Source organism: Notamacropus eugenii, chromosome 1 (assembly GCF_028372415.1).
Source record: "Notamacropus eugenii isolate mMacEug1 chromosome 1, mMacEug1.pri_v2, whole genome shotgun sequence".
Taxonomy (NCBI): domain Eukaryota; kingdom Metazoa; phylum Chordata; class Mammalia; order Diprotodontia; family Macropodidae; genus Notamacropus; species Notamacropus eugenii.
The window spans coordinates 570,727,586-570,745,113 of record NC_092872.1 but is presented as its reverse complement, the minus strand read 5'-3'; the positions used below and the strand labels follow the sequence as shown (position 1 = coordinate 570,745,113).

The following is a 17,528-nucleotide window of genomic DNA, read 5'->3' as shown; positions in this document are numbered from 1 at the left end:
AACCCACAGGTGAAGGTATGATACCCTATGTGGACACAGGGAAAGAAAAGGAAAGAAAGAATGAATGAATGAAACAGCTGTGTTGCCCAAATGGCCAGTTTCAGTTGGTCCCATTAGGGCAGCTGCTACTACTATTCACAGAGATTGTTGTTTGTTCTTCATTCTCGAAGACTGTAACATCAGGAAGGTGACTCCATGACATGCAAGTGAATTGGATTTAAGTGAGGGATGGTTGTGTAAAGTCACAAGCCTCACCTTCTCATCTGGAGCATCTGGGTTAAGTGGCAAGACACAGAAATGATGTAGTGGTTGACCTTTTTAAGCTGGTTTTTTTTTTTAAGTTTTTAAGTTAAGGTTTTTCCCAGGTCTCAGTTTGACTGAGGCAATGCCCATTCACTGATTAAGGCTAGGCAAGAAATGAGACAAAGAATGGCATCTTTCACCTAGTCAGAAAAAATAAGAGTAATTCTCTGAAGATGACAAGAATGGATGGACTCAAGCATGGTAGTAGAGAACAGAAAGACCTGGGTAGCTATGGTACATGGAGTCATGAAGAGTTCAACATGACTGAAAGATTGAATGACAGAAACAATGTATTCACTGACCCACTCCATAAGTCCCTTTTTTTAAATATTTTTATCCCTCCTTAAATTCCCCATGTTCTTTTTAGGGTAGAGTCTTTCTCTCTGTCATGCCCATTCTTTCATTTATTTTCATTCTTTCCCTGTCCATTTTTCCTACTTCCTATAGTTGTACCCATGTCTCACTCATCTTCAAAAGATTCTTACTTCATTCTTCTACCTGTTATTCCTAATCCTTCTTTACTAGCACTCTAAATTTCTTGTTACTGCTGTGGCTAAATTCCTTAAAAAAGATCAATCATAATACTTGTGCGCTCTCTCTCTCTCTCTCTCTCTCTCTCTCTCTCTCTCTCTCTCTCTCTCTCTTTTTCTCTCTCTCCCCCCTTAATTTTTCTATCAATCAGGTTTCCAACTTCATCATTCCATTAAAACTACTTTCTTCAAAGTTACCAGTAATCTCTTAATTGTCAAATGAAATGGTCTTTCCTCAGTCTTCATTCTCCTCAACATATCTGTAGCCTTTAAAACTATTAATCATTTTCTATTCCTTACTTTTCACTTTTCAGGATATCTCTCTCCTGCTTCTTCTTTTACCTATCTGATCACTGCTTTTCAATTTCTTTTACTGGATTATCATCCAAATCATGCCCTCTTACCACCGATGTCACAAAAGGTTCTGTCCTGGGCCCTGCTCTCTTCTCTCTCTCTATTAATTCATTTGATGATATCATTAGCTCCCATTGACTTAAATATCTTTATCCTGATGATTCTTTTGCCCTACTCCCTGTTCTGACCTCTAATCTCACATCTCCAATGGATCTTTCAGACATCTTGAACTGGATGTCTAGCAGATATCTTAAACTCAATATGACCAAAATGAAACTTATCTGTCCTTCTAAATGCTCTCCCCTCCTACCTTCCCTATTATTGTTGAAGGCAACATCATCCTACTCGTCTCTCAGGCTAGCAATATAGGTGTCATCTTCAACTCCTTACCATCTCTTACCTCACTCTTCCTATCCAATCTTTTTGCTAAGGTCTGTTGATTTTGCCTTTGCAATGTCTTTTTAATATATCCCCTTCTCTACTCTGATATGGCCAGTACTCTGGTGCAGACCCTTATTAACTCACCCCTGAGCAATTGCAGGAGCCTGCTTGTGGGTCTGCCTGCATTCAGTCACCAAATGATTTTCTAAAGATCAGGTCTGACCTTATCACCTCTTCACCTAATAAGCTCCAATAGCCACTTATCGCCTCCAGGATAAAGAACAAAATCCTTTGCCAGTCAAAGTCCTTTCTAACCTAGTCCCTTCCTCTTCAAGTCTTCTAAAATTATACTCCTTTCTATGTACTGTTCAATCCAATGACACTGTCCTAATGCTTTCATGACCAAGTCTCTCTATCTCTCATTTCTAGGAATTCTCTCTGGCTGTCCCCCATTCCTGTAACGTTTTTTCCTGTCCTGTTTGCCTACTGACTTCCCTGGCTCCCTTCAAATTCCAAAGAAAACCCCATAGTCTACATGACAACTTTCCCAGTCCCTCTTAATTTTAATGCCTACCCTCTTTAATTATTTCCTATTTATCCAGAAATCGGCTTGTTTTTATTTGTGTGCTTCTTGTCTCCCCCATTAGATTGTGTGATTCCTGAAGGTAGGGACTGCCTTTGCCTCTTTTTATATCTTCAGCACTTAGGACAATGACTGGCATATAGTAGGTGCTTAATAAATATTTACGGACTGACTGCTCTTTCATTCAATTCTGATTCATTCATAACTCTGTTTCATCTGAAAATTTGGTAATCATACCATCTATATTCTGCCAAATTACTGATAAGACTGTTAAGAGCACAGGGCTAAGCATGAGTTCATTTGCTACTTTCAGTCATGTTTACGTTAAACCATTAACAAATTATTTTTGAAACAGCCATCCAATGAGTTATGAATCCATTACAGTATGTAATTGGCTAATCTCTATCTCTTCATCTTCTCCATGAGATAGAATGAAATTCTTTATTAAAAGGTTTGCTAAAATGTTTGTAAACAAAATACAAATATTTCCTTCATTGATGAATTTAGCAGTTCTGTCAAAAAAGACCCTTTGCCATGTTTTGTTCTTGATGAAGCCATATTGGCTCTTTATAATCACTGCTTTCTTATCTAGTTGTTTTCCATATGTTTACTTAAATGGCATCAATGCCTTCAAAAACATAGCTAATAAATGGTGGATCCAAGATTGGAACCATCGTCTCTGGACCTATTTTTTTAAATAGGCTGTTAAATTGGATGTATAGGTAGAGAGAGTTTGGTGGCACAGTGGATATGGAGTTAGGAAGGCATGGGTTCAAATCCAACCTCAGATGCTTATTAGCTGTGTAACTCTGAGCAAGTCATATACTTTGTTAAACCTCAATTTCCTCCTCTATAAAATGGAGATAATAACAGTGCCTGCCTCACAGGGTTGTTCTAAGGAAAAAATGAGATTCCATTTGTAAGTCACTTTACAAATCTTAGGGTGCTATATAAATTCTAGCTCTTATTCTCAGTACTATTATTTGCAATTATATGGGGGCATAATACATAAGCATTACTCTTTCTGTTTAGGTGTTATGATCCCCATTAAGAACTTCATATTTGAGACTCTAGAGAGTTTTACTATCACTTAACAATTTTTTTAAAAAAATAAAAGCTTGGTTTTCCTGCTTAATGGGCATCTATTTTTAAATGGTCTGCCTCAGGCCTGGCCAAGGGCAGAAAACCAGAGGAGGTACCAGTCCCAAGGGCAATACTATACCAGTGGTGGCATTTTCTGTAAAGCCAATGTGGCAGCAAGGGCAAAATGCTCTACTGGGGACTCAAAAGAAAAAAAAAAAACAGTGATAGAAAAAGTTACGAGCAAACTCCTCTCTGGCTTTATAGATAGTTAAATAAATAGAGATTGTGACACAGGCATAATGTATTTATGTACTTATATACTTAGGTGATAGGGACTAGACCTGTGATTTCACCAATTTGGGGTCCTCCTAATGAGGAATGTCCTTTGCCAGAGCAGGTCAGTATCATCTTTGCCATTTATACTCTTAGAGAATTGACTAAAATATTAAGTTAAATGGTTTCCCCAATGTCTATAGCCAGGATCTCTGATAAGTAGGACTTAACACCAGCCTTTTCTAGCTCAGAGACCACCTCTCTGGACTTAAGTATCTCTACCTTTGTCTCTGTCACAATCTCTATCATCTCCATCTCCATCTAAATAATATATTAAATGTGTAGAGCATTTAACACAGCCCCTGACATGTGGTAGATATTTAATAAATACTAATTGAATGACTGACTATATAGAACAATAAAATCAAGTGTTAGTATATCAGATTGTATATTTGTATACACAGAGAGGTATTCCCACATATACATATGTAGAGGCAACCATGGTATGGCAGATTATAAAAGATTATTTTTGTTGTTGTTCATTTGTTTCACTTGTGTCTGATTCTTCTTGACTTCGTTTGGGGTTTTCTTGGCAACGATACTAGAGTGATTTGAAATTTTCTCCTCCAGCTCATTTTAAAGATGAGGAAACTACAGCAAACAGGGTTAAATTACTTACCCAGGGTTACACATCTAGTAAGTGTGTGAGGCCAAATTCAAACTCAGGGAACTGTTTTCCTGACTACTGGCACAGGCCTCTATCTACTACACCACTGAACTGCCCCAGATTGTCATAGATACAGTGATAGAATTCTGGGCTTGCTGTTCAAGAAGACAGGCTCAAATGTCCCAACTAATATTTCTGATTGTGTGACCCAGGACAAATAACTTCACTTATGTATGTCTTAGATAATTTCCCAGGAAAATCAGAATATAGGATCATCAATTTATAGCTGGAAGAGCTACTAGTCACTTCCTTCTTCATAAATGAAGATCCAAGGTCCAAAAAAAGTGAAATAACTTGTCCAAAGTCTACTAGATAGCAAGGGGAAGAGATAGGCTATGTCTACTAAATTGTAATCAGGTTCTGATATCCTTTGGTGTCAGGAATATTCATAGTATACATATTTGTAGAAATTCTGTATATACATTACATATATGTTGATTAAATAGAGTTGTATATGCACACATATGATGAATTTACTTTTAAGAACTATCTACATATACTTAACTCAAAATTAACAGTAGTTTTTAGGTTTCTATTATGTTCATGGTACAGATACTATATGTTCTACATGCTATGTTATTCTTATATTAGCTTGCAATTGTGCATTAATTGCTGACCATAAGATTTTTACAACTAGCATTCTAAATTGATTAAACATTTCCCTCCAGTTTTACTTTTACTGCTGAAATTTTCCAATTAATGTTGCTAGTGATTTTTTTTATCTTATGGGAAAAATCAGCATCTGAAGTTCATGATCTTTTTTGAGAACAAAAACCCAAAAATAGACTAATTAAACAGAAACCATAAGTGTGTTGGAGTTATACATGTTTTTTGTCTGTTGTGTCCTTTTAAGGCACAATACATATATTCACTTTTTAAGTTCAAGTGACCTTTTTTTATGTTTTATTTTTAACATGGAAAATATTCTGTTTTGGAAGAAAACTGTCCAGTGTTTAAAAAATTTAGATTTTAATATATTGAAATAGTTGCAGTTTTTTAGTACTTAATATGTATACTTTAACAGTATGCTGAATAACTGAAAGCTAATTGAGTAAAATGTTTGTAAGTTCATAGCTTCCATAGATAAAGAGAAGAAGTTGGAATGAGTTGGTACATAAAAAAAATTCATTCTGCTTTAACATCTTCCTAACTGGGTTTGATTCAATCAGCTTCTGCTCATTGATTTATATGGCCTTATCCAAATTCATGGAAACACATAAGGCCATTCACAACCTTGGGACTATTACTTGACTTCAAAAAAGCAAGATAAACACAGACTTTGACCAAGTAGGAGGGATTTGATATTTCTCCACCCAAATCCCTCAGAGTCTAATTCTCAAACCTTCAGTATTTCCTATTTTACCTTTCACTGCATATTAATCAATTAATCAATAAGTGTTTATTAAGCATATACCATATGCCTTGCCAGTCACTGTTGGTAAAAAGGAAGAGAAACAGCGTCTGCTCTTGACAAGATTATGTTCTATCTAGAAAAGACATATACATATATAAGCATATACTAAATATGTACAAAGTTGATACACCACCAAAGTTGCATACAACAGGTCAAGATGGAGACAGAGGGGGATGTAATATAAAGAGCAGTGAACTAGCAGTTAGAAGACCTGGAGCCATGACTCGGACCCTCCCTTGCCTTTTGGAAATCTTATAACTTTGTGACTTCCCAGATTTGTGAACATTATTTTATCTCTCTGAGTCTTAATTTCTACATTCAATAAATTGATGTTGTAAAAATTGTTGTTTTTGTTGTTATTCAGTCATTTTTAGTCATATTTGACTCTTCCTGACCCCTTTTGGGGTTTTCTTGGCAAAGATTTTGGAGTAGTTTTCCATTTCCTCTTCCAGTTCATTTTACAGTTGAGGAAACTAAAGCAAAAAGGGTTGACATCTCCATGGTCACATAGCTAGTAAGTGCCTAAGGCCATATTTGAACTCAGGTCTTCCTGACTCCAGGTCCAGTGCTCTATCTATTGCACATAAGATAGATGTTTTTAGATGTTAAAATTATATTCAGTAGTCTAGATCTAGCTAATGAACCATTTCATTATTTTATTCACTGGTAATCAGTGTTCTTACTACATTAAAAACTGTAATCACAAAATATTATGAGAAGATAACGTACTTTTGTTTTTTGTATTTCTAGCTAGAACATGTGGTTCCAACCTCCGTGGACCCAGTGGGATCATTACATCACCTAATTATCCAGTTCAATACGAAGACAATGCACACTGTGTATGGGTTATCACTACAACAGATCCAGAAAAGGTACACTTTTTTTTTAACCATTATTTTAATAATGACTCTCCTTATTCTATCAAGCATTTAAAACACACTACAAAAATGCCATATATTTTAAAAATATGTTGCTTGAAATGAAAGTGATTGCCATTTACAAACCCTTGATTACCTAGAAGTAGTTATACTTAGATAAATGCTCTTAGTTGTCACACCTAATACAGATAGTTTCTGGTGTATACACACCCCATTTCCTATGATGCTGCAAATCAATGTCTTTCTTTCACAGGAACTAACTCTGTGCTTGAGTTTCTTGCTTCTATCTCTTCAGGGTTGTTCAACTCTGATAGTAGTGTCACAATGGATAGAATGCCAGGCCTGGAGTCAGGAAGACTCATCTTCCTGAGTTTAACTCTGGCCTCAGACACTTACTAGATGTGTGATCCTGGGCAAGTCACTTAATCCTGTTTGTTTCAGTTTCTTCATCTATAAAAAAAAAAATGAGCTAGAGAAAAAAATGGCAAACTGCTCTAGTATCTTTGCCAAGAAAATCACAAAATGTGGTCACAAAGAGTGACAGAGTCAGACACAACTGAAAAAAGAAAACAAAATGATAGAACAACAACAGATAACATTGTATTGGGACTTGCTTCAACATTCTAGTCATAATGCAGGTATCTGTCCTCTTAGATATATGCTAATTAATCCCTTGAACAAAATAGACTGGTTGCTTACTGTTGTCTTTTAAATCTTTGGCCCTTGTTTTCTGTATAAAAATCTTCACTAAAGAGCATACAATGATTTAAGTAGATTGATCACCTACCTCCATTCTGTTCCCTGATGAAAGACAGAGATGTTTTGGTCATTCATTATAGAGACATTATTTTCTTTTTTTAATCTTTAACTAGCAATTTGTTCTATAATACATTGAGTTGTGAAGCCAGTTATGACATTCAGTTTCTCTATGTGTGAAAGCAAAGAAGAGGAAGGATGCTAATTACTTGAAAATTTTCTGTGGATTCTGGAAATTAATATCAGGGTTCAAGCTGCATAGAATGATATGTTAAAGATCTTGCAACCTGCTTCTAGCCATGTGCCCAGAGCTTCTAGCAGTGTGCCCGGAGCTACCTGATCCTATTAGTAGGATCAAATAACTTACTAGCTAAGTGCTTAACTTCTCAAAATACTATGACTACCTTCTAGTGCTTTGTTTAGCACTCTTTTCTTTTCCTCCCCTCCTGGACCCTAATGATTGTCTCCAAAGAATTGGATATTGGAATGGGAAGAAACCATCCAGGCTTTATTGTTGCAGTTCATATGTGAATAGGAATGGCTTCTTCAAGTGGCCATCCATCCTCTCTTTAAAGACCTCCAGGTAGGAGGAATGCTTTGTCTTCCAAGGCAGAGATTCTACTTTTGAATAACTTTATTTTTTAGGCAATCCACCCCCACTCTCTAAGACTTGAGGTTTATGGATGTGATTGAGTGAGAAGGAAAATGAACCTGGAAAATAGAACAGGTTCTAACCTTGAACAGGAAAACTTACTTTTTAGTGGATTTAATAACTGAACAATAGATTTAATCTCAAGAATTAACACATTAATTAATACTGTATTAGGAGGTTTCGTTCTACCAGCAAAACTTGAAGTATTTTGGATGCAAAGAATCCTTTTTTTTTTTGTTTTTTTTAGTGAGACGAGGAAGCACGGGCTGAAATTCATTTTTCTTTGTACCTGAAGATAGTAGGGAGGTCTCAGGGCTCAGGAATAGGGACAAACCTTAGAAATCAGAGCCTCTCTAAAGAGTGGTAGAAACAGGCACTTCATATACAAATCATAAGGGCAGGGGAGGAGTTCTGAATAGTTTAATAAACTCTGATCCCAAGAAAGGGATAGAGAAAATGAGAAAAGCAAAGTGGACACATCTCCTGGTATTACCACCTGGATCATTTTAATGAGGGATTTCCATCTTGTGATTTATTACACAGAGGTGGAATTTATTTTCCTTTATACTTGCTGTTATGTAGCAATGGAATTGCATAGAGGAGAAATGGAGTAAGAGTCAGGGAGATAAGTTCAAGCCTAGCCTCAGACGTATGCTGGCTGTGAGATCCTGGAAAAAGTCACTTAACCTTTTAGTGTCCTAGACAACTCTAAGTCTGTAAAATGCTGACCTCGTGCAGTTCTGCTTTGATAAAAGGAATTTCTCTAACTTGGACTTCCCTGTGCTGGTGAAATTATAGATCTGATTTAAAGAAAAAATAAACTCTAATGTTTTGTACCAGGGTTTCCTGCCTATTTTGTATGAGGAATTTCAGCTATCTCATCAATAATTTCCAGACACTACAAACTCAGCTGAAAGACAAAACAAAACAAAAACAGATCATGCACAATGATGTTCTACACCTACATTTATATGTATAGCAATGTATTTAATAAAACTAATGCCCAAAAACCACAACAGGAATTTAAGGTGGAAAATGCTAGGAAAAGTAGTTGTTCTCAGTGCTTATTTAGATTCTATCATTAAATGAAAGATTATTTTCACTTTTATTGCAGAGTTCAAATCCTCACTGCGTAAGATGACTGTAGATAATAAGGTTGATGGCTCTTTATAGTTTCACATACATAATTTGCAATTATTATAGTACAAATTAAGTCAGGAGCTCAGCAAGGTATGTTCATTATCTGGTTTCATTTGCTCTAAAATGATTTTTTTTTTTAAATTTAGTCTAAGTGGAATAGAGACCCCTACCTGTGAAAGAAAAAAAAAAACTTGCTATATTTTTGCATTGATTGGATTAAAAAATTACAGTATAATGCTCAGTGATCTAATTGCCCTGAGATGAGTAATATAGACAAGTACATGTTTCTTCCTGCTGTATTTAGAATGAATACTTCTTTGTGTAAAACTGAAATCTCCCTCCATTCTTAGAATTTACTAAAATTTTTCTTCCCTGAGGTTCTCTCTTAAAAGTGAACTATCCCCCTTAAATTTTTCTTATCCACTTTTTTCTGGATCTCTTCTTTGCCCTTATTAAATTCTACTTTATATCATGTTTATTCGTATCATTTAGATACAAATTTTAGATAGATTTAGCTTAGATACAAAATATAATTTTGTTTCCCAGAGGATCATATGATTACAGAATCATACAATTGAGAACTTGAAGCAACTTAAAGAGAAGTGAGCACAATGACCTCATTTTACAGTTCAGGCAACTGAAAGACATAAAGGTGAAATTGATTTGTCCAAGGCCATACAGGGTTGAAGTAACAGAGTCAAAATTCTTGGGTCTCCAAGTTCATTGCTCCTTCCTATACATTATATGGCTTTTCACCTTTATTGTCTTTGTGCTGAGAAAGCCTGCATGGTAATGCTGTGGTACATAATAGATACAATGATAGATATAATGTAGTACATGATAGATACAATAGAATTTTAAGATATATATCCAATAAAAAATAGGGAGGGGTTAAATATCAAGTGGCTACTGTGTCTCAGGGACATAGGTGGCACAATTGACAGCATACTAGGCCTGAAGTCAGGAAGACTTATTTTCCTGAGTTCAAATCTCACCTTGGACATTTACTAGCAGTGTGAGCTTGGGCAAGTTATTTAGCCCTGTTTGCCTCAGTTTCCCCATTTTTTAAATGAGCTGGAGAAGGAAATGGCAAACCACTCTAGTATCTTTGCCAAGAAAACCTCAAATGGGATCATAAAGAGTCAGATGCAGTTGACACAACTGAATAAAAACAAAAGGGTTTCTAAAATGCTTTAAATGGTAGTATGGTATAGTATAATGTGTATTGAACTTTAAGTCAGAAAGACCTGAGTTCAAATTCAAGACCTAAGACACTTACTAGCTGTGTTACTGTAAGAATATCACTTACTCTTTTGTGCCTCCATTTCTTGATCTATAAAATATTGGAGTTGAACTTGATGGCCTCTTCAGCTTTCAATCTGTGAACCTATGCTTGTCTCATTTGATCTTCACAATTATGCAGGATTCTCTCTAGTTTATCAATGTCCAGTAATGGTATCAGTTAAGAAAAATGGGACGCAGAGTTCATAGTATCATGTATTCAGATATGGAAGTGATTGTAGTGGCCATTGAGTAGATTTAAATGGCTTGTCCATGACCAGATAGATAGCAAATAGCAGGGTAGGATTCACACCCAAATCTTACCTAACTTCAAATCCATTACCTTCTGCTATACTATTTTATCTCTCCCAATGAATATGAAATAGGGAATCACACTGCTTAATTTCAATACTAACTATTATTTCCTGAATATTTCTAATATTAAAGTAAGTATGAGACCCTCTTGGACCCAGATTTCTAGAAAACTAAATATAAACTCTGCCATCATGAGTCAGGCAGGAATATGAACCTGTATATTACTTTTCTAAAATTCGGTATTATCCAATAGTAAGAGTTATTCAAGTTGTTTGTGATGGGTCAGATAGCTTTTCTCTTTTTGGTTCAAGAGAATATAGAGTTTGATAACTTTTGCTTCTTTTTGTCTTCAGATACAATTGCCTCAAGATGAGGCAAATTTCTGTGAAAGATCCTGCATATTTCCCTCAGAGCATATAGAATTTCAAAGTTAGAAAAAGAGGGAATTGACTCCAAGTCATAATAAAAAAAAATGTCCTCTATAACAGTAGAATAATATAAGGGATAGAGTTCTTGCCTTACAATCTGGAAGACTTGGATTGAAATTCCATCTCAAACTCTGGACAAATCATTTAATTTCTCAGCAAATCAGTTTCTTCACAATTGCTAAAAGAGTTAATGATCTAATGCATACAAACATTACATAATGATACATATTTTCACCTTTAATCTTTCTCCTGAACTCTAGTCTTGACATCTCCAGTTGTCTTGGGTATCTACACTTCAATGTGTTTTGGCATTTCAAACTCAGCATGTCCAAAATTGAACTAATTATATTCTCCTCTCTGCCCTGGCCCAGTCCTTCTGATTTCCTGTTTCTATGGAGAACTTTGCCATTCTTCCTAGTGTTTAATTACCCTGAATTTAGCTACTTTCTATAAATTTGTATTTATTAATTTCATATTTATGCTATATCTTTTATATGCACTTTGTTATTTCCTCCATTGGAACACAAATTCATTTTGAGTATAAATTGTTTCGTTCTTTGTATTTGTATTCTGAATATGTATCATAGTGCCTGACACATAGTATAAGCTGAGTCATTGATTGATTGATTGATTAATTGATTTGAAGAATCCTTCATTCTTTACTCTCTCCAAAACCAATTTTTTTTTTGCCAGATCTTATCAGCTCTGCCTTCTTAACATCTTTTGATCTTTTGTATTCATCCCCTTCTCTGTACCCAGACAATAAATATCCTAGTTCAGGCCCCCATCATGTCCTTTCTGGGGTATTAGAATATTCTTCTTATGAATCTTTCTTCATCCAGTATTTTCTCTCTCTAAACAGTCCACACCTCTACCCAAATAATATACCTAAATTAAGAACTTACTATATCATTTTTTCTATTCTAGATGTTTCTATGATTTTCTCTTGCCTCTAAAATAAAAAAAAAATTCCTTTGACATTTTAAGCCCTTCACAAACAGCTCTCAGCTAAATAACTTATTATCCCTTCTCATACACACTGTATTTCATATAACCAGGCTTACTTGCTGCTCCCCCCCACATCGGTCTAGTTCATGCTTCTTTCCCTTTGAATGGACTATTTTCTATGTCTAGAATGTATTCCCTTTTATAATGGAAGTACCTTGGGTGGGAACATATTACTTTCGGGATTTGTTATATCCTAATCACCTTACTTGATGCCTGGAACATAATAGGTAATCAATAAACCCTTTTGACTAATTGAAAAAAATAGTGATCTAGCCTTTGTTAGAACACTTTAGGTTAGGGGAAACTTACTCTCACCCAAGGCAGGTCATATCACTGTTAAATATCTTTAATTTTTATTTTTTTACATTGAATTTAAATTTACTTTTTTTCTCAACTTCCTCTTTTGCTCCTAGAAAAATTCTGTCATCTGGAGACAAACAGGATAAGCCTAATCCCTCATCCACATGATAGTCATTTAGTTACATGAATACTACTGCCATGTTCTGTCCCCAAACTTCATTTTGCTCTTCTCTCTAAATATCCCTTGTTCTTTTGGCCAACCTTCATACGACATTAACTCAAGACCATTCATCATCATGGTGCCTTTTCTTTGGATGTTCTCCCTCTTTCTATGTATCTACCTCCATGATCCTTAGGGTATCATAGATTTAAAAGTGGAAGGGACATCATAAGATCACTTAGTCAAATCCCTTCATTTCACAGATCAAAAAGGAGGGACTTGGCCAAGGACACATGGTAGCAAATGTCAGTTTCAAAGCACATTTCTGAATATAATTGTGAAATATGAAAGTGTATTCCATTTTTATTAAACCAGCAGATGCCTGTTATGCCGCTGATGTCAGGGGACAAAGATGATCCCTGCATCTAGAATTTCTATTTTATGGAGAATAAATATGAAAATAGGTATGTAGTTTGACTTGTATTATAATCAAATTCTTACAATAGAGAGGCATTTTATAATTGGATTTTGTCCTTTCTTATTGAAGAAAATCCTACTGTTATCTGTTTAAAAAGTAATACCATAAGTTCTGTATTTTAATGAAATATGTTGAAAAGAAACAGCTTTGAAATAGTCACTGCTGATTATGGTAGCAGCCTGTACAATTAACAGTTAAAGTCCAATAACAGATGGAAAGGCTGACAATATCCTTAGGGGCATGAGTGTGAACCCAGGACATTTCTCTCTCTCTCTCTCTCTCTCTCTCTCTCTCTCTCTCTCTCTCTCTCTCTCTCTCTCTCTCTCTCTCTCTCTCTCTCTCTCTCTCTCTCTCTCTCTCCCTGTTACAACCACCTCCCCAGTGTTTATTTCCCACCTCCCAATAGGAGTGGTGATTTCTTAGTCTCCAAATCTACAATTTAAAAACAAAAGGAAAAAAAAACCAGCAAAAAACCCTTTAAATGAATGAACAGAAAATCATCTTTATCTGCTTTCCATCCCCAACAATAAGGATAGAGGATAGAAAATAAAAAATTTCCACTCATGTCATCTCACCACTGGAGTCAGATGGGCTTCACACTCTCAAGTGTTATCATCCCTCTCTGAGAATATTTTGTCTATTCCTCCATGACATGATTAAATATATGTCATGTCCATTTTTTATTCTACATACCATAGTTAACTATAAAAATTTACTTGAACCTCTAGGGGGGGAATGATCTAGAAAGAATAATAAGCTGAATGTTGGCAACTTACACAGAGAGGGAAAACTGGGGAAGCAAGATATTTTTTGCCTATTTCCTGTTTACCTTCAGTTATTTCCAAATAATAACAACTCAAGAACTTAGTTCATATCAAGTAACTTAGTTAATTCAGACCATTAGATGATTAGAGAGAGGGACTAGACCTATGATGTCATTGACATAGGGAACACCTTCTACCAATTCAGGTTATCACCTTCTCAGCAATTTAGTCTCGAAGAGTTGGCTAGAAAAGAAGTATCATAGTTCTCACAGCTTTTCCAAGTGAGATTAAGATATAATTGGCAAATATGTAACTACATAAATAAAATAATTTTAAAAGAAATAGATAAACATATGTGACTTTCTAAGTCAATATATGGATGGTTTAGTGGTCTTTTTTTCTTTTTTTGAGCTTGATATCAGGGGTTTAGAACACTGAGAGATTGACTTGTCCAGAGTTACACATCCAGTTTACGTATTAGAGTCTCTCTACTCTCTACTATACAGCTTGATAGATAGTTAAGAATGGATGTCTTTGGATTTCCAACTATTTCATAGAGGGAGAGTATAAATAGTTTATGAAACTACTAAAAGAAATAGGACCATTCATTGTTACTTCCTTCAAAGTGAAGACATATTGTCCCTGAAGTCCAGGACAGGATCTGTAGAATGTGCTTGGACGATTCAAGCTATTTCAATGACAAATAAAATATGTTAAGTAACATTTATGGGATGGGGAACCAACTATTTTTCTCCTCCCACATTTCCAAAACAGTTTAATCTTGGGTTGTGTTTTATTTAGTTACGTTTGTATATAACCATTTCTCCATTCCACAGATAGGTTTTAAGCACCTATTATATACATGGACTATTGCATCAAAGCAGAAGTTGTAACTGCAGCATAACTTTTTAATCGATGTGAACTAGATGAGCTCATTAGCCCTCATCTATAGGAGGAATAATCTTTCCAGTTATAAATACACTTAAATAGATTTTTAAATACTGATGCCCTGCATCCACAGATTTCATGTTCAGAAAAGAAATATAAGGATGTCATTTTTTATTCTGTCAATATCTTCAAAACCTTTCTTCTAATGTAATGTAGAACAATGCTTAAAGACTGGGTATTTTAATTCAAGCCATGTTTTTTCCCTACAGAACAGTGAATACACATGTGTATATGAGTTTATTATGCTTTTTTCAAACATGGTTTCAAAATTCATCTAGTATATCATAGAAACCCAGAATTATTATGTAACTTATAGACTCTCTAATATAACTACATTGCAGTAATCAATGATTAAATGACTTATTCAAGCTCAATTAGTGACAGCACTGAATCTGAAACAAGGTCTATTGCCTCTGTTGCCTATTGATTCAATGTTGTCTTCACGACGTAAGGACAAATCTCTCATTGATTGCCCAAATGGTCCCAACCCAAGCCCACTAGGTCGTTGTTTGGGCCTTGATTGCTTAGAGTGAGTGTAAATAACAATTGTTTCTGTTCTGGCCAGAAACCCTGAGCGTCTTCATTTCCAAGTCTAATATTTTTTTTTCTGGACTAGGTAAAAGAGGCCATTTTGACCTCATTTTTTACTTAACCTTAGTCACCGAACAGGTGTTGCCACAGAAAAACTGAGATCTGAGAAAGAGCTTAGCTTATAAAGGACTATGTCTCCCACTGAATCCAGGGCCATCTCTGTTCATCCTAATCTAGATGTTGCCACTGGACTCAGAAGGTTCTAGAAGAGAAATTGAGGCTGGTGAATTTGCACAGCATTCCCTCACTTAAATCCAGTTCACTTGCATGTCATGATATCACTTCCCCAGAGTCACGGTCCTCTTCAAGAACGAGGGACAAACAACAACCACCACCACAATAATAACAACCTGTTCCTTGGATATATTTTCTTAGTGTGTACCTCACTTCTCTGGATATAACAATTCAGATTTTTAAAGCTAAAGGTAGAGAAGACACTTGGATGATGTAACTGAAGCAATTTCTTCTATCTCAATGAAAGAGAAGTCAGTTCTTTTGATCAGATTTGTAGAGGAGTAGACAAAGTAGTAAGGATCGATATCCTGACAGACGCACAAATACCCTTAGTTGAACAGTACTTAGATACCTGAAGGCATCTCAATTAAGCAGAATTGCCATCCAAATTAAGCAGCAGTCATTGCCATTAAGTATAATTAGGCTTAATTTGATTCCTTGGGAGACAGTCCAAATAAGCGGGCTTCCCGATTAAGCGCATCGTGATTATATAAAATATTGAGCATTAGAAAGAGAAGCAGGTCTGTAATGAAACCTGCCAAACAGAAATGGCTGCCAAAGACTTTTAATGAAGCTCAAGAATCTGTAGTGCTAGTGTATGTCATCTTAAAGGTTGGTTTATTTTTTATGACTAGATAGAAACAAAGTCATACTTTCCCCTTATTTGGAATGTTGTATTCATGCTGATTCAAGTTAGTTATCATAGGATCTATTTTGGGAATCATTCTGCTCTCAAGGGATGATTTATATTGTGTAATTGTGCACTCTTCGTTTCTTTTTTCTTTTCTTTTCTTTCTTTTCCTTTCTTTTCTTTTCTTTTCTTTTCTTTTCTTTTCTTTTCTTTTCTTTTCTCTTCTTTTCTTTTTTATTTAGTTTGAAGACCGGCTCTGTATTCAAGAGGCATGTCATGTTTCATTTTATGCCAGGCTCTAGGAAGAATTTTACTTGATAATGGAATTAATTTGAACTATTCAGAAATTTTCTACAATTAGATATATCCCAGCACACAATACTGTAGAATAAAAATTCTACAAAATAACTGACATGGCAGAACGATTATGTATAGGTATATAACTTGTTTACATAAGCTTTCCTCATTTTGAAAATATAAAGGCAAATAGAAAAAAAAAGTAACTTTAAAAAAACTACATCACAAATTTGTCAGATTTCTTCCAGCTCTAGCTCTGAACTTTCTTTTTTACCTTGTTATTGAATGCTCTGATGTAATAAGATGATTGCTATGCAAAATAAACCTCCAAATATATATTGATATAAAAAGTAACTCTGCATGTAATTTATTTGATTCTAAAATAAAACTAAACATGTCACCTAATATTATAAGAAGACAACTGGTGTGATGCCAGTGTGTGTGTGTGTGTGTGTTTCTATAGACTCTCAACGTAAAGATTATTTTCACAGATTAAAAGGAGACATGGAAATGAGAAATATAATGATCCAACAAAGTATTTTTAAGTGTTACTGTTAGTTCAATAACCTCGCTTTTCCAGCCCAGCAGCCATGAGTGAATCCATTGAAGGCCTTCATTCATTCAGGCTTCCATGTCATTGAACTCCTTTAGAGGAAGGTCAGATCCCATACTAACATCCTTCACTGCACATTAACTATTTTTCCTACCCATCATTACTACTCAGCCTTTCTCTTTGCTTCAATATCCATAGATAGATAGCCCTTGTCCTCTACCCACTGTAATCACCTTTCATCTCAGGACTTCTAAATTCACACATATTTTTGCTGAGTTTGTGTGACCTTTCTCAAAAAAATCTTTAGACCTTTCAACTTTATTTTCTCTCCATGTCTTTCACTTTCCCATCTCCATCACATGCTTTTCTAAAATTGTCTCCATTTTCCCCAGTCCTTTATCTCTCATTGTCATTATTCTAGAAATATCATTGTATATTTTCATTCTATTTCAAGCTAAAAATGATG

General features: G+C 35.2%; 1 protein-coding gene across 1 annotated transcript in view; it reads left to right on the top strand.

The window, feature by feature from the left end:
- The window catches only part of CSMD1 (CUB and Sushi multiple domains 1), a 2,598,423-nt gene that overhangs the window by 1,716,858 nt on the left and 864,037 nt on the right, over nucleotides 1-17,528 (top strand). The window contains exon 10 of the mRNA XM_072634370.1: nucleotides 6,399-6,520. Within this exon, the coding sequence (XP_072490471.1) occupies nucleotides 6,399-6,520 (122 nt within the window). The remainder of the gene's footprint in view (nucleotides 1-6,398; nucleotides 6,521-17,528) is intronic.